The 18,307-nt window shown below is 45.4% G+C and overlaps 1 protein-coding gene across 1 annotated transcript in view; it reads left to right on the top strand.

Annotated features, from left to right (window-relative positions):
- PLXNC1 (plexin C1) overlaps window positions 1–18,307 on the top strand; it is a 137,007-nt gene that overhangs the window by 16,860 nt on the left and 101,840 nt on the right. The window contains exons 2-4 of the mRNA XM_012664045.1: window positions 1,745–1,885; window positions 10,993–11,127; window positions 14,598–14,698. Of these exons, the coding sequence (XP_012519499.1) occupies window positions 1,745–1,885; window positions 10,993–11,127; window positions 14,598–14,698 (377 nt within the window). The remainder of the gene's footprint in view (window positions 1–1,744; window positions 1,886–10,992; window positions 11,128–14,597; window positions 14,699–18,307) is intronic.

Below are 18,307 nucleotides of genomic sequence, written 5' to 3'. Positions count from 1 at the left end.
GCAGTGCTCAAATATTTAATAAAAGTAATAGGCATGGTCATCCGATCTTATGTTTGAACAATTCTGGTTTGATTTTAAAGCGAGATGTGTGGTGTGGTTTTTTTTTTTTTTTTAATCCTAAAGGTCATCCGATTTTTCTTCTTTTTCTGCTCATAGTCATGAGGCTCCCTTATCTAAACAGTGATCTATTGTTCCGATCCTTAGACCCACAGAGATGTTTTTTTTTAACTTCAATTTTAACAGGACAGCTCCTCATCTTCCCTGAATGCATAAAAAGTATCTTTTAACAATAATAAAAAAAAAAAATCTCTAATGAGCTTTCCAAAAATCGTCTTAAACCGAGTTCACTATAGAATATTTTATGGAAAAAAAAAAGTCTCTTTCTCTTAGGTTATGACATCTTTCTCTTGAAAAGTGATCAGGACATTGGAGGAATCCTTGGTAGCTTATCTTTCCCTCGCAGCGCGACTTCCACAAAGAAATATAGACGGCACTTTAAAGGCTTCAGAAATCAATTTAGCCCATGAATCCATTTAGTTAGATGTTAATGAAAGTTGGTGGGTTTAAAAATAATGAATATTTAATAAGACATAAATTGAAAGACATAAACACTGTTGGCAATAATATAATGAAGTTAATAAGTCTTAGCCTCCCCCTGCCTACCTCCTCCCTCCCCAAACAGGGTGATTTTAGGAGTTGCTGGTGCTCCCTGAAGTTTGCCAGCGCTCCCATTGGCCACGACTTCAATGCGCCTTTTAAAACCTTAGTATAGTTGGGAACTGAGCTCTGGCAGATAAAGTATGCTATCACACTGTGTTCAGTAGCTGCAGACGGCAACGGCTCTTTCTAGCTCCCTATCTTCCAGAGATTTGTGTAACAAACTCAGTTTCCTGTCGTTGAAGGCAGGAAGCAGCATGGAACACTTCATTCCTTTTACACAAAAAAAGAAAAAGACATTTTGGTCCACACTCTCTCTGCTCTGGGTTTGAAGAGGGGCTTTATTTAATGATCAGGAGCAGGCATGTGATTATATGTGCTCGGAGCCTCAGACAATTTAAACGCCTTCGGGTTGGGAGTTATGCTTTTTTGTTTCCTCTTTAAGAGTATCAGCACCAGAGCCAGCCCTTCTACTTGGTTCCTCTTTAGCTCTGTGGCTGTGTCTTACCAAACGTCCACGACTATATCTTTGCCTTTAACCACCACCCTCCAGCCCCCAATTCATTCCCCTGTCTTTGGGCTTCCCATGGTACCCTTCTTGTAAATGCAGAATCCCTGCTTTCTGCCATCACACTCATCAGGATTGCCCGTGGCACATCTTGGGGAATGTTTGTGTTTAACCTCACAGAAGCCAGCTCCTAGCCAAAATGAATTGGCGGCAGGATCCTGAAAACAGCCAAGTATAAGTGCGTTTCCCTCCCAATTCAGCAGTGGGCTGTCTCTTGGCAATCAAGTGGAGCTCAGCTTCGTATATCAGCTGGGGGAGTGTTAAATGGGTGGCGGGCTCTCTCCTGGCAATTAACACTTGTTAATACTTAGCAAACAAGGGCTAAACAAGGGAACGGTGATTTTGCAGATCAAGGTAATAGAAGGTTGAGCCTGGGGATCTTGCCTAAGAAAATGTATTTGGGGCCCAGAAGTGGGATTCCCTCCTAGGAGGGCCGGAGTGACATTGTATCAGTATCCTGAGAAGTATCGCTGTTAAAAATGATCATTTTGTTTTTTGTGCGTTTGTGTGCATGTTCAGAAAGAAGGGGATCAACCTGAAAGAGTACAACCAATCGCATCATCTACCTTGATCCATTCTGACCTGACATCGGTTTATGGCACTGTGGTAATGAACAGGACTGTTCTGTTCTTGGGGACTGGAGATGGCCAGTTACTTAAGGTTGGTTTTCTGTGCCTTCTTCAAATGTCTACTTTAATAGTGATCCGTTTTGTGCCTTTTGCTTTTATTTTTTTTAATGCTTCTGGGTTTATACACAAGACCATACCAATTGCTTTGTGAACTCCTCAGAGACCCCTAGAAATGGCCTGGAAGAAATTCCAGAAATCTGTACATAATAACGCACCCCCGGCCGTGTAATGAAGTCCCAGCTCCCTTGCTTCCTGGGAGTGTGGCAAGATATTTTCCCTTCCTTACTCATAAGCTGCCTGGGTGAGGTAAAAGGGGTCTGGCCTCTACCCCATCCCTGACTCACCTTCCTGAGGCATGTGACCTTTCAGTTCTATCTCCTTTATAATGGAAATATACAAAGCACCTGATTTCTCACAACTTCAGAGATGAGAGATTATAGGGCTTGAAAAGAAGAAAAAACAGGTGTTCCTTCCCCCGACAGCCCACTTGCCACCCACAGAGGGCGTTTGTTTTCTGCCCTTTGTACCCACACATAGACAGAGAGGTTAGAGAGCTGAAATCCTTTGAGACTCCTCCTCACTTTCATCTGGGAGGACTATTTTTTCCCCTGTATGGATGCACCCTGGTCAAGTTGAGATTTTTATTCGCTAATAGGAGGGGCGGTGGGGAGGAGGAGAAAGTAAAATCAGAGATGCCAAATGACTTGTCTGAAATGACATAGTGGTCATCTTATCAATGTCATTGGTAAGCATTTATTGAACGCCTCCTGTGGCCCCCAGCTCATTAGTGGTTGGGAAGTGATTTATTTCTGTCACCTGAGACGGATATTTCTTGCCTCTCTGAAGCCAGCCCATTTACTCTCAGGCTCAGATTCTTAACTGAATACTAACAGATCAGTTATCCCAACTGATCTCCCACGGATAACTAGCTGTGTGACTTTAGGTGAATTGATTAACCTCTCTGAGCCTCCATTTCCTCATCTGGAAGATGAGATTATACTCGACAACCTAGAAAACCCCTTTTCTCTTCTGTTGGTCTCTTAAATCTGTCAGCTCAAACCCTGCCTCCTCTCTGATGATGTCTGAGCCTGGAGTGGTCTTGTTCTGCCCTCCTCTCCTGAAATACTCGTGATCTATTTCATTCATCTGATCACTACCGATGTCTTGCTGTGACACCTAACCTTTCCACCGTGTTTGTCTTGCCTTCCCAACTTGATTGTAAGCTTCTTGAGAAGGGGGCGGATGAATTTCCACAGCCTAATACAGTGCTGAGTGCCTGGTAGGCATTTGATATAATCTGTTTTCTTTGGAGGAAACCCAGTAACATATGGGAGGGAGTTTGTTTGTATACACATTCTTTTAAAATATACGTTGATCATCTTTCCTGTTGCGTTAGCGTTATTTCCTGGGGAAGGATAAACACCCCTCAGTCGTTCTACACAGGTCGCCAGGTGACATCTGTAGCCACACCAGCCTGGACTGGCTGATTGGACCCATTAGCCTGGCAGAAGTTTCCATCAATCCTTCCTGGGCCTCCTCACCAATTATCTCTTCAGATTTGGGATATTTTTGATGAATGTTTTGACAAGAACACTGTTTGCCCAAAGCTGAGCCAACCAAACTGTTACATGGTGAATTGGAGGTGAAGGAACACTTGGCTATAAATAGTTCCCCATGGGACGGCCTGGTCTTGCCTGCCTGTTGGTTCCCCCCAGCAGTCTGTGTGCCGCTGGCCAGACTGTAGGGGTGCTGTGGCACCAGAGGGTGGGCCCGAGCTGTGGCTTCGTGCTGTAGAGGAGGCTGGTCTGTACGGGGTGCCCCTTCAGAAGCCATGTCTGTGGCTTTGTTTTTGGGGTTTGAAGAACAGGGCAGGTTAGCTTTTCGTTTGTTCTGTGGCTGCTGACATTGATACGGGGCTTCCTGTATGCCATGTCACTCTGCATCTCCTCACTGATTCAGTCCTCTCCACAACTTGGTGAGGTGGGTCTGCTATTCCCACTCTACAGATGAGGGAGTTGAGGCCCAGAGAAATTGCCACCCACAGAAATTGGATGATTTGCCCAAGCTCACACAGGGACAGAGCAGGGATCTGAACCTGGAGCGACTTCAGAGACTGCACTAATATCCCCCATGCTGCACTGACTTTGTAACCTCTGCGCCTGGCATGGGCAACCACTCTCTGCGGGTCTGGGGGCAAGAGGGAAGCACGCTGACAGAGGTCCATGCCCCGGGGGTCGATGCTCCTCGGGCGTGTAGGAGAAGAAGGCAGCCTGTCTGACTGAGGGAACACCTCCCTGGCAGGATAACTTCTTGGGCATTAACCCTCCCCCGCAAAAGAGAGAGCTTCCCTCACTCAGAAGGAGGCCATGAGGGAGGAATTTGATCTGCCTTGGCGCCCAGGCTCCCTAGGAGAGCCCAGTAATTCCCAAGATTCCCTCCTGTATCCTGTCTGCAGATTCTTGGATGCAGCCCCTGAAATTACCCAGGGTCCCAAAGACCCGGGATCGTGCAGATGATTTGGAAGCCACACATAATCTCCAAATCCCTTTATTCAAAAGCTTCGCGCTTCGCCCTTGCCAGGCTTGTCACCAGAACTGTTAGAAAAGATGAACATTGATCGACACAAGCTTGGCTTCTTAAGCCACAGCGTGGAGGAACTAATGAGTGTCGAGAAACAAAACCCAGCCCTTCGCAGACGGTGGGAGGAGGAGAAGAAAGAGGGCTTGGATCACCCGCAGCCTGACTCATCAGTTTGCGAGTGATCAAGAGTTGACAGCATTTTGACATTCGCCAGGCGCTGTCGTCTATGCCTGGTTGGATGAGAGGCAGGAAACTGCAGTTGGGGGCCGACTGCTGTTTTTATCACCACCAGTAAAAACCTGACCTCTTAAATCTCCGCAGACCTTATGGAGTTTTAATTTGGTGCCACTTTAAACCGCACGTTACTTAAATAACTTTTCCTTATTATGAAAGTAATATATGCGTATATAGAAAGTTGCAGAGTAACAGAGGATGAAGGAAGGCAAAGAAAAAATTACCCCTAATTGTGTCATGTAGAGGCAGCTGCTGTCAGCATTTGGGATTCTTCTTTTACATAGTGGAGGCCACACTGTATCCAATTTTGCAACCCTCTTTTCTTGAGTTAATTAGGGAAAATGCTTGTATTAAAATGTTATTACAGACCCTTTGCAAACAGTATTTTTAAATAGCTGTATTATATTTTATTATTTGGAAACATTATTTTGCACTTACACTGAGATATTGGATCACTTTTAAAGTGTCTTTAAAGACATGTGCATTTTTTCCAAGGAAGGCGGCACTCTGTCCAAAGGTAAGATTTCAGTGATGATCGGTAGAGAAACTGAAGACTTTAAATGTGCTAATACCTTTCCTATTACGTCTTCGTTCTCTTGTCTTTAGTCCTAAGATTTTGGAAACGTTGAATGAATTTAGAGCTCAGAGTCCTTTGAGAACGTCTAATCCACTTTATCAGTGGTCATGAGATCACGGTCGCGAGGCGGGTTATGTCTAGCCAGCCCTGGAACCCCAGTTATTTCCACATTCTACTTCCTTTCTGAACATGAGTGCATGCTGTAATTTTTTAGCTGTCAGCATCTCCACTGAGATCAGCTGAAAAGTATGGCCACACCGAACTCAGCTTTGGGGAATTCACCGTGCACGTGTTGCGCAGGCTGCGCGTTTCTGTAAACACGCGCCATATTTTCTCCAGATTGTGGGCCAGCCTATCATGTGGTTTGGATTCCTTCAAACTGACTCTGTTGCACACGGAAAATTGTCCTTATTTCAAGGGCAGAATTGAATATTTTGAGCTTTTCCAGATGGTAAAATAAGTAATAATGAAATGTGCATGAAATTTGAAATTTGTAACTTTATGCGTGCCCATTAACCTTTCTTGCAAAGCATAAAAGATAAGGCAGCGGGCAAGGAATAAAAATCGCTAACATTTCTGGGCTCTTAGCATGTGCCAGGCATTAGAACCAGCGTCTGCATGGGTTAACTGGCTTAATCCTTACGAGTCAATACTATCACCGTCCCCACTTGATAAATGAGAAAACGCGAGGCTTAGCGAGGTTAGGTAGCTTGCTTAAGGTGATTTGAACGGAAGCAATCCGTCCCCAGAGCCCAAGCTTCTATCCCCCAACTAAACTGCGTTAACAGTTAAAATATAGCCTGTAGGGCTTAGGTAGAGTTTGTGGAACTGATTTTTATTTTTTTATTTTCTTTCTAATATTGGGGTATCTGGGTTGATACCAGGATGCAGGTGTTTGAGGGTTCATGAGAAGGGGCCATGGCTTCTGTGGTTTACTTTGTTTCTGTCTGGGGATGGCCTTCTGGCAGCCCAGCTCAGTGCAGAGATCTCTCCTCCTGGGGCTGCGTGTGTCCTGTGGGGGCCTTTGAACCCCCTGGGGGCCCCAGCTCTACCCCAGTGGGTTCCTTTAAAGGGAAGGTAGGAATTCTGGGTTCAAGTTGATGTTTTCAAGGGCTCGGGCAGTAGAAGGCCAGTGTTTCCCCAACATCCCTGGGACAGGCAGGGTTCAGGATGCAGGAAGCTCTATCACGCTCTGTCCCCACAGCCAGCCTTGAAGTACTTCTCATGTGCTTAGAGTCAGGACTGGCTGCCTATGTGGCCCCCAGAACTGTACTCCCACTAATGGAGTTCATTTATCCAAGCCATGAAGCAAAATTAAACCAGTTCCAGAAAGTTCTTCCTGAATTCAAACAGAAGCCAAACTATGTACTATCTGAAGAGTCTGCCTTGACTCTGGTGATTAAAGTTTTCGAGTGTACATAAGAGAAAGCCAAAAAATAATCTTTTATGAAGACAAACTCTACCTATATTCCCATAGAATGTTCCAATAAGAAAAAGGAGGCCTTGGGGAACCAGGACAGGACCTGGGGCCAGAAGTGGGTAATGGGGACAGCTGAATTGAGGTGGTGGACCAATAAAAACAGCAGGAAGTGTCAAAACTTGGAAGTGGGTTTCAGGATTGGCTGTTTATGGTGTCACATGAAGCCTATTTCAAGTTCTCCCTCACCTCATTCATTCCAATCTGTGAGTTTGCCTGGACTCTGCAACTTGGAACTTTTACTCCCATGTAATCCACAAGTCTAGAACTTGTGGTTCAGGCTGTATGCTCCTCTTACTACTTACACTGAAAAAGGTAGATTGGAAACAAAATAGAAATTTGCCTTCATCTTTATATTTCATCTTTGTTACTCCTAACTATGGAGGCACGTTACACTATTAGATAATTACCTTGCTTTCTCCTACATGTGTGTGCATGTGTGTGCGTGCACGTGTGTGCATGTATAGGTGTGTGTATGTGTGCCTGTGTATATGTGCATGCCTGTAGGTGTGTGTGCACGTGCATGTGTGTGCATGTGTGTAGGTGCGTGTGCGTGTGTGTGTGTGTATGTGTTAAGTCTTCTGCCCAGCATTTCTCAGCACCTGTTTATGGAAAATAAATAAATGAGAGGATTGACTTGTTTGCCCTTCCACAGGTTAGCCCCACAGAGTGAAGCATTGAAAAACAAAAAGAAATTTGGCATAAAATATTTTAGCTTTTTGAACACCTGTGGCTTTTCCATTTCATGGTAATCATGAAGAAAAAAAGAAATAGTCTTTTGTTTAATTTTCCTCCTCCCTCATTTTCCTCACCACGGTATCCTTTCCGTGGGTGGTATTGAACCTGTCCTGCAATTGTATGGTGCGGAAGCCTCCACTCGGTTAATTTCAGCAGCGTGGTTGGGAGTTTTTGTATGCAACAGAAATCCCAAGGCTAGTTAATAGTCTACCATGAGGCTTCAGGAAGATGTCAACAGAAACAATATGTTGACACAAACTGAAATTCTCCATCAGGGAAAATTTGTTTTCTACACAGGCTTCAGCTGGAAAAAGCTGAAGAGCCCTATAAAATCTTGAATGCTAATGGAGTCGTTTTTCATTTAATAAATATTTATTGGGCACCTTTTATGTGCCAAGCACTGATCTGGGTGCTGAATATACAAAGGTGAACAAAACAGACAATGCCCCTGCTCTCCTGGTGGGAAGAAAAAGACAGAAAACAAGTAAATGGATTAATCAGTGATAAAGACACTTCGGATAGTGAAAACTGCCATGAAGAAAACAGAGTGATGGGTGGAGAGTGACAGAGGGGGCGTACAGTTGACAGGCAATCAGGGAGAGCTTCTCAGAGGAGGTGATGTTTGAGACTCAAAGGATGAAGGAGTATATAAGAATATACATGGAAGAGGGGCAGATTGACTTCAGATTAGATCTATATTAAGGTCGTATCCTAGAAGCAATAGATAAAAATCCACATCGTGCCCAAGGAGTGTGTGTGAATTGGATGAGATTTCTCTTATGCAAAATTCAACCCATTTTGGGTTCCTGTGACTCACTGCTACTTCCTGCATCGCTTCACTGATCATGTTCTTTTTCCGAGACTGCCCACCTAAACTGAGCTGAGGAAGGAACGTTTCCCTTGCTCCAGTCTTGTTGGCTTTCTTCTCTGTGTCGATGTTCTCATGGATTTTGCAATTAGAAAGTCCACGTGTTCTACTGGTGCCTGTGGGCCAGGCTGGGCTGGGGCTGGGGCTCGGGCTCTGTGGAGTGGGAGACGATATTGTTAAAAACCTGTCCTTTACTCATCCGAGAGAGATGAGACTCTGGGGACCACAGAAGCAGAGAACCCCAACCCCTCTGTGTAGCACAGTTGGGACCCGTATGGTGAAAATTAAAACTTCCTCTTATCCTATCAGGGTTATGGAGATCACTCTTGCAAATCTAGCAAAAAGAAAAACAGTTAGACCCACTCACCCTCAAACATTTTTAAATTTAATGTGTATGTGTCCATTTTTTAAGGTAATACATTGACATTGTTCAAAACTCCAAAGAACCAAGAAAATTGTTTTTAAAATTGTTCCACACCTTGACCAGTGCTTACCCTGTTTACCCCTTGGCTTTGTCCACTGACAGTTTCCTGTAGGGCAGGAAACTGTCCAATAGAACTTTCTGTGATGACAGAAATGTGCCATATCTGCTCTCTCCAGAATGGTAGCCTATGGCACAGATGGCTAGTGAGCACTTGAGACGTGGCTACTGTGGCCAAGGAACTGACTTTAAGTTTAAATAGCCTTATGTGCCTAGTGGCTACCATGTTGGGTGGTACAGCTATAGAGTCGTTTTACAGTGACTTGAGGCAAAGACCTTTCCCACCTCCCTTGGGACCTAACTGCTTCTGTTTAAAGAAGAGCTTTTTAAAAGTCATATTTGATATATTTGGTTAGTGAGATTGACTTTTACAAAGCTGCTACTGAGTTTGGTGAACAGTCCAGGGGCTCTGAGTGAGTCACTATTTACACCGATCCACCTGGGAGTTGACCCAAGCAGATGGTGGAAGAAAGTCATTGATCATAGGGAAAAAGCCAGAAAAGGGGGTGAATGCAGGGAGATGCTCTGTGTGCCCCATTGATAAGGAGCCTTTGGCTAAACAGCACATACCTAAGTGCCCTCGGAATATGTGGGTACAGTAGATGCATGAAAGTACACTTAGTCTGAAAAGGATTTCAGATGCCAATTTTTTTCTTTCCAAACCATGTGCCCAATGTCACTGAGTATAGATTATATATCTAGATGAGTTCAACTTGACAAAATGTCGATCACCTTCACTTTTCAAGGTATTGTATTATATTGGGTGAGGGGACAGGTATAAAGATGATCAAGACATGGTCCCTACCCAAAAGGAGCTTACAATCTAGTGATAGATTATTATCTATTGAGTATTGATTATGTGCTGAGCATCTTTCATAATTCTTACTTGATTTTTATAAAACCTGTATATAAGGAAGGCATTATTAACCCCATGTTAGGGATAAGGAAATTGGGGTCCATGGAGGTTAATGAAGTTACTAGCTCAAAGTAGCACAACTTCTTACATGCAAACCCAAGCCCAAACCACCATTATATTAATATTTCTCTGAGGTTATGGTGATAGTCTCCCACTGGGTCTCCACAGCCACGCTTCAAACCTTGCCCCACCATGTCCTTTCACTCCTTGGCTCAAAGACCTGCAATGGCTTCCCCTCTCTCCTCTAGAGTAAAAGGCAAGATCTTTACACAGGCCTGCGAGACCCACTATTATCTGCCCCCTCTTCCTTCCCTACCCCACTGCCCACTCCTCTCTTCCTAACTCCACTCAGGCCACACTGGCCGCCTCCCATTTAGGGTCTTCACACTGGTGAGGCCTCTTCTAAGAACCTGCTTCATCCAGGTATCAAAATGACTCACTCCCTCACCTCCCGCAAGTCTAATTAAATGTCACCTCCTCAGTGAGACTTACCCTGACCATACATTCTCCGTCCCCTTACCCCACTGTACTTTGAACTATATCACTTACCACCTTCTATTTTATAATTTACTTTTTTAATTATTAATTGTCTGCTATCACTCCCCTACACACACACACACGAATATAAGTTCTGTGAGGGCAGGACCTGTCTCCTCCCCATTGTGTTCACTGCCATTTTCCAAACACCTGGAACAGTGCCTGATACACAACGGGTGTTCAGTAGATATTTGTTGACTGAAGATGAGTAAAGCTCAAATATATCCAATTTCAAAGCCACTGAGTACTGAGTCACCCTTGCTTATATTTTATATATAAACACACACCTACTTGTCAAGTTATCTGGGTTACTTTAAAATGCATGACTATCAGAGTAACCCATCCAAATATACGTAGGAGCTGCTTCCTTTAGTTGCGAGTCAGTCTTGGCGCAGTATTAATGAAGCTGTCACTTGTGGCTTCTGATAGGGCCAGACATGGTCAGAAACTGTGGGCAGCAGGCTTCCCCGAGCGTTGAAGAGTGGCCTTCTTTTGTTTGTTAGTTTGTTTCTGGTGACTTTGTCCTCTACAAAAGAAGAAACACTGTGCTGGTTATTAGCAGCCGTGCTGAAGACCGAGTGAGAGGAGGATTTAAGGAACATGGGACCTTAGCCAGTATTTGTAGTAAGAAAACATGTAGCTTTAGGAGGATTAAGCTACAAGTTTTGCCACCTTGCTATTCAAAGTATTGAATAGAAATCGTATTTCTCTTTTCGAAAAAAAAAAATAGGTTATACTTGATGAGAATTTGACTTCAAATTGTCCAGAGGTTATCTATGAAATTAAAGAGGAAACACCTGTTTTCTACAAACTCGTGCCTGATCCCGTGAAGAATATCTACATCTACCTGACAGCTGGGAAAGAGGTAGGTAGAAATACTAGTCATTGCTTTTGACTTATGAATAAAAATTATTTAACTGATGTCATTATCTAGTAGAAAAGCTTTTACTTTGAACTAGCGAGTTTAAACACTGCTGCAGGCTTCGAGAAGATCCACAGTGGTTCACAGGCAGGGAATTAAAACCTTACTGACTGTCAGTAAGTAAGCCAGAAATATTACCTATTTAGACGATGTTATTATTGGCTATATTTCCAGTCCCAAGTTTTTCAGAGGAGGGTGTGCTTGCAAATGGGTGCATAATCAGCAAGGTAACTGAATTTACACATTTATTGTGTGGGTCTTGAACGGCGAGATGCATTTATGAATATACCCAGTGGGGCTGGCTTTGGAATTTGGGGTTAATATCGGGCCACAGTCTCATACACATTCATGAACCATGAAATATATGCCACTTGCCCTGCCTCTCTTAATTTATCTGGCTGTTTTAGGTGTTCTTCTTGCTTCTGCTTACTGAAATAAAAATAATATATCTTTTACATTTTCTTCATCCTTATAAACTGCTTTCAAGAGAAGGGGAAAGAAAACTAATTTTTATTGAGTCCCCACTGACTAGGTACTAGTCACTGTTCTTTGCATGGTCTCTGTCTAGATGCATGGAGTTGTGTACACACACATACATACACATGTATAAGTGTAATAAACAATGTTGGTGAAATGTGTTAATAATTTCATGAGATAGAGTTACCCTTGTTTTATATATGAATAAGCTCTAAGACTTGGAGAGGTTAAATAACTTGCTCAAGGACATGTATATACATACATATATGTATGTATGTATGCTAGTCTTTGCAGGGCTAGAACAAAAACTCCATCCCAATCCCAAAGCATGTGATAAATGAGATCAAATTCCAAATTTGTGAAAACTGTAAACAGGACATTCTCTGGCTCTGTAGTTTTGACCCATGACCATGTGAACATACAAAGTGCAAAGATCATTGAGACTTGCATAATTATATAAGGGATATCACAGATACCCTCAGGCCACCCCCATTTTCCATTCTTCTCCTTTCAGTCATTCTAAGGAGAATAACAATGACAGCACTCTACATGTGCTTTTTGAATCACAGAGTAGGCCTGCAAACACTTTGTAGTTTCTGGTGTTCTTAAAAAGGCCATATTGCTCTTTGTACATTGAAAAGTCAGTTATACCAAAACGACCACATTGAGATGGTCACGTCTGTATCTCCCACAGCTTGAAAACCAGTTCTTCACCATGCAGGATCTGCTATGCCAACATACATCACCATTCATTCTTCCATTCCATTCTTCATTCATTCGTTCTGTTTCTCCCTGAGGATTCCATATTTGAAAGATTTTTATCTACTTAACAAACAGCACATATTAAATAACAATTCCTATTCCCAGGATTTATTCATCATCTCAAAACTGCCGGTCAGAATGATGACTGTGCTACCACATGGAGCTGATAAAATTCCAGCCCATAGAGAAGATACTTGAAGTTTTGCTTAATCTGTGCATGTTTTTCCATTCAGCTGTTTGAAATATTGCAAACAACTCCTGAGTCCCCAGTACTTCCCTCATGGATAGAAACAGAACCCCAGAACCCAGGACTCTAGCTGGGAACCGCCATGAAAGCCACCAGTTGATAGGTCCTCACTATCTGGAAGGCAAAGAGTTCTAGTCTCTGATCATTCAAGACCTGAAGTCCTGGGGAGAGTTTTCGAAAGGGCATCGGAGCTGGTTATTCCTGTCTTTCATTTAGGATCACTGCCAGAGATCCTAGTAGCTTACTCTGGTTGAGCCAATGTCACCCCTAGAGAGGCAAAACCCAAGGAAGGTTCTTTCCTAGACTGTTGGGGAGATAGTAGCAGCCAAACTAATAAGCCATGGGTTATCTATAAAATGGTATAGTATGTGACATTTAAAAATGATCCCATGGAGATACATGTATTGATGCGGAACAGTCACTATAGTAGGTTATTAAATTAGAGAGCAGGTCCAGTGTAGTATGTATAGTGTCCTCTCTTCTACATGGTTATGTTTGTTTAAATACGTTGACTAGGAGTTCTCCAGGAATGTTCTGCGGGCTCGTATTCCACTGACTATTCTGAGCAAAAGTGGTCCCATGACTAGCTGGGACTCCCTGTACGCCTCCTGGAGCACACGGTGCTCAGCCTCTTCAAGGCTCTCAGAAGCCTGGTGGTCAGGAAGCCTATGTAGCTTTTTCAGCCTAAAGTTTTATGTTCATTGGACCGTGGAGCCCTCTTCTCCCATAATGGTAATAGCCGATATTAATCAAGCGTTTAGTAAGTGTCAGACAATGTTTGAAATAACCCCATGAAGTCGGTAGCACCCTCACCATTTTACAGATGAGGAAACAAGGTTAGAGAGATTACATGACACTTATCGAAATCCCTCCGAATTAGAAAGATGTTTTGCGAGTGGCAAGGAAATATCCACATTCCGGTGAACTCTGGCTCAGACCTGGGTCTGCCGGCTGCATCTGGCGGCAGCCCCGAGGTCGGCTGAAATGGAAGGGCCTGGTTGTCCTCCGCTAAGTCAACTTCCACCTGAAGGATCTTCCTCAGCATATGCCCCGTTTTTCTCACAAGCCCCTTCTGGAACTCTCCGTTCCTCTAACTTTCTAGCATGTACAACTTCCTGGCATAATGAGTTCCACAGGTTTCCTTACTACCTGCTGGGTGATTTTGCCTGCAGAAAATGCACCTTGAGACAGACAGGTCCTCCCTGCCTCCCCCTGCCCTGCTGGCAGGCTGCCTGCCTGCCTCGGAGGCCTGGGCCTCCCCAGCACGGGCGCCCGCTCTCTGGCGGCCGTTTCCTGACAGCTGGAAGGCGCAGCTCCAGGGGCAGAGAAGTGATTTAAATACTGCCCGTTTCTTTCATTTTCAACCAGTGGAAGGGTGTTGAAAATAGAAGAAGTGAGCCAGGCGCTGAGGTGATGGTGCTGCTCCGACAGGGGTGTGGGAGGGCCGCATCCCTGGTCCTCCTTATTTCCACGTGCAGTGCCAACTTCATGCTGGTACTCCCAGGGCAGAGCCTTTGCTATTCCCAAATGCTCATTTCCAAAATGCCACTGGCCACACACTGTCTCTGTATGAAAACCAGGTGATCCGATTGCACGATCCCTATGGAAATCATTACTGGCAGATCCGAAACCCCGCTGCGCATCAGACTCACCTGAGAGAGCTCTTCAAATACAGATTCCTGGGCCCCGCCACCAGCCTTAGCGAGAGTCTCTGCGGCAGGGGTCTGGGAACATGTACTTTCAAAAGCCCCCAGGGTGATTCAGATACGACTGCTTCATATCCGAGAACTTGAGACCCACTGCCCGATGCCGCTCGCAGTTCAAGTTGATAAACATGCTCCTGGTGGTCCCTTCATCAGATAAGGTGCTGTGGTTTTTCTGGTGTTGCTTCTAATTCCGTTGGAACTACTGTCATCTTTATTTTTAGGTGAGGAGAATTCGTGTTGCAAACTGCAATAAACATAAATCCTGTTCGGCGTGTTTAACAGCAGCAGACCCTCACTGCGGTTGGTGCCATTCACAGCAAAGGTATTTCCTGAATTCTTTCTCACCAGCTCACATTTTCGAAAAAGTGTCATTCGGCAGAACACTTGTTGCCCTACTTTAACGATCCATTCCAACCACCTGGGGGACTGATCTCTTCCACGACTAAAATCTCATTGTGTAATCCTAATGAATTCTCGAAAATGTTTCCAGCCAGGTTGGTGCTGCTAAAGCATTTGACCGGGGACCCAGGGCTACCCTGCCTGGCGGCGGGAGGGGACAGGCGTGCGGCATCAAGGAGCCTGGGCGAGAAAGCAGGCAGATTTGCTTTTACTTTCTGCAGAGTTCCCTGAGATTTAGGAGAGAGGCAAAAGCATCGCCCTCAGAGACAATGAAAGAATAGAGATGTTTGAACACTTTCAAATGCATCCCCATCATGGCATGTATTCTGTTCACTCCCTGGAAGCCTTATTATTGATGGCGCCGTCTCCTAACGCGCCATACAGCTGCGGGCCTGATGTACAATCTCAGTCTCCGGGCAGAATCTGCCCAGCCTGGTCTTGAATTACGATGTTCACGACCCAGCTAGGCTCTGGGGCGACTTGTGGCGGCTCCCTCGCCATGGCAGTTCCTAGCGTCGCTGGGACCAGCCTGGTTGGATTCGCCGTTGCCATGGCAACCCAGTACTCAGGCTCTTGCTGGAGAAGCAAAGGAGGAGAGAGCCGTAGCTGCAGCTCAGGCAGGCAAGGGGGAAAAAAAACCATAACAGTGTCTGTCGGTTGGGTGCTTTCGGTTTTTAAAGGTGAAAAGGATGAGAAAGAGCAGAGCAGAGGGAGAGAGGCTGAAGGATGAACAAGGGGACAGTTTGGGGATGGAAAAGAGAGAGAATTGGGGAGGCGATGGGGGAGGAAGCCGAGAGAAACGGAGGGATGGGGGACATACAATAGAAGCCAGAGGTTCAGGAAACAAACTAAAAATATGGGGATGGGGATGGAATTAATGAAGAGTTCAGGGAAGAAGTCACAATCCCAGCTGCAGCAAGACGAGTAATTGCCTTTGCCTTTTGCTGCGCTTCCTTACCCGGCTGTTTCCGTCCGAGTCACTGGCTGACAAACGAAGCAAGGGCCAAGAGAATTCTCATGAATAATTGTAGCTGGGTAGGAACGTTTTCTTCCCGTCGCTTGGCCGAGACTAGAGTTTAAGACATTAACTGATCGAGCGGCATTTTATTGTTGCACGCTCACTAAGCTGTCCCGCCGTAATCTTTTTGAGTCCCCGTCTGTATTGTAGGGTTACACGCAGAGTGCGCTCGAGAGGGGTGGTGATGGTGGTGATTAAACAGCCACAGGGAGCTACTGGCTCCTGTATTGACAAGCTCAGCTCTGGAGTTCATGGGAGAGGAACTGGTGACATGAATTTGGGAGTTGGTAGTATCTGAACAGTACTTAGAGAAGCGTTAAGATCAGAGAAGGGAGTGAGTATAGATTGAGGAGAGAAGTTCGAGAATTAAGCATTGAGGTGCTGCAAGGTTTAGGGGTTGGGAGAAGGAGGGGAAACAGAAAGGGAAATGAGGAGGAAGCAGCCAGAAAGGGAAGAGGAAGACCTGGGGAGGGCGGTCTCCCTGGAAGCCAAGGGGAGACAGGAGGAGGAAGCCATCCACTGCGCCGGATCCTGCCGAGAGGCCAAACAGGAGAAGAAGAGAATTGGTCCACTGGACTTAGCAGATGGTGACTGGCGATCATGACAAAGGCCATTGTTAGGGGTGGTGCTAAAGCCACAAGAGACAGTGTGAAGATAAGACAGTGAGCAGGGACAACTCCTTAGGGGGGCTTTCCTGAGAAAGGCGGCCAAAAAATGGAGCCCACATTGAAGGAGAAAGTAGAGGCCAAAGAGTTTTGTCTTTTGAAAATGCACAAAATAACAGTGCATTTCCAGGCCGTTGGGAAATTCCAGTAGAGAGGGAGAAATTGATGATGCAGGGGAGAGAAGAGAGAGTCGTGGAGTGTGTCTTTCAGTAGATGAAAGCAAATATGACCTGGTACACCAGCAGGGGGGCCAGCCTCAGACAGGAGCTCAGGAAGGTCATCCTTGGTGATGGGAGGAAGGTGAAGAGTCTGGGCCCAGGCGCAGGGAGGCAATGGCAGCCTGTGCTGTGTCTTTCCATGCTGCTCACATCACGTCGGTGACTTACAACTAGTGAGAGTGGGGGAAGACAAGAGACAGCAGGAGTGGACCAGAAGACCAGGAAAGAGGACAGAGTAGGGAACTACAGAATGGTCGCCAGGCAGCATTGGGGCCCACTTGAGTTTGGTGGTCTTGCCTTTGAAGCGAGAGCAGTGAGCGTGGTTTTGCTTTTTCAAGCCACCTCCAGCTCTGGTTATGTAGTCATAGAGACAGGGAAAGTTAGATGTGGCCGGTTTGGGGGCTTTGCCAGAAAATACATCAAGAAGGGAGAGAGGGGCCAGGGAGCTGAGGGTGTATGCAAGGGATGGACAATGATATTGATGTGGACATTGACACGTATAATGGTGGACCCCTGGCTCTCAGGAGGGAAGAAGAACCCCATGGGTGTGAGGGATGTGAAAAAGGGTGGGATCTGTGCATTGGAGGTGATGGTTGGCTTTAAGAATTGTTGGAACTGGGGAACTGGAAAGGGGAGTTGTTGGACTTTGGGGGCTTGAAATGGAGGTCATGGGGGGTGGAGTTATTAGTAATGACAAGGTTGAGGGGTTGACTGTGTCGCTGAAGTAGCATGGAGGGCAAGAGCACTGGCAGAGAGAGGGGTCAAGGAACCCAGGCAGTTATCAGAATATTAGATGGATCAGTCAGCTGGGGGAAATGGAAATCACCAACAACGATGATGGGAAGCCCGTGAGAGGGGTTCGAGGGGAGCTGTGTCCTCAGGGGAATGTGGTTTCAGTAAGATCAAGAAGGGGAAAGGAGCCATCAGAGAAGAGGCTGAGCACATCAGGGCCTGTGTTGACCACTGGCTGTGAGTTTTATTGTGTAGAAATAGAAGCCTCCACGTGCTTCTGCTCTTGCTCCCTCACCCCTGCCCCAACATGTTCCAAGAAGAGTGATCCTTTTAAAATCTAAATCAGATTATGCCACTCCCCTTAATAACCTCCACTGGCTTTCTGTCTTACAATTCAGTCTGACTCCCTCACTGGCAGGGCTTGCGTGCTGAGCTCCATGTGATCTTCCCTTTAGTATGTCTCTGACCCCTCCTGCCTCTCTCTCCTTTGTTTACTCTCCCCCGACCACCTTGACTCAAGAATATGCCAAGCATGTTCCTGCCCCAGGGCCTTTGCACTTGCTGTTTCCTCCATCTAGAATATTCTTCCCCAGGTCTTTTCAGGGCTGGCTCTTTCTTGATCATGTAGTCCTAGAACACACATCTCTCTCCACCTGACTACCCAGTCTTCAGTCGCTTCCCCTCGCTCACAGTGACATTACAGTTTTCTTTTCTTCATGGCCCATCACTCTCTGAAATGACTTTATTTCTCTACCTCTCCCTTTATTGAAAAGTGCTCAAAAAACACAAGTTAAATGAATGAGGTAGATTGAGTGATGGATAAACTCTACCAATGGCAGGTGGAGACTGGTGTCTTAAGTATCACAAGACATTCTGGATGGACCCCACCACCATGGCAG

The sequence above is a fragment of the Propithecus coquereli genome, unplaced genomic scaffold, assembly GCF_000956105.1.
Source record: "Propithecus coquereli isolate 6110/MARCELLA unplaced genomic scaffold, Pcoq_1.0 Scaffold85, whole genome shotgun sequence".
In the NCBI taxonomy this organism is placed as follows: domain Eukaryota; kingdom Metazoa; phylum Chordata; class Mammalia; order Primates; family Indriidae; genus Propithecus; species Propithecus coquereli.
The sequence above is the reverse complement of the archived record's forward strand: the minus strand, read 5'-3'. Positions and strand labels throughout refer to the sequence as shown.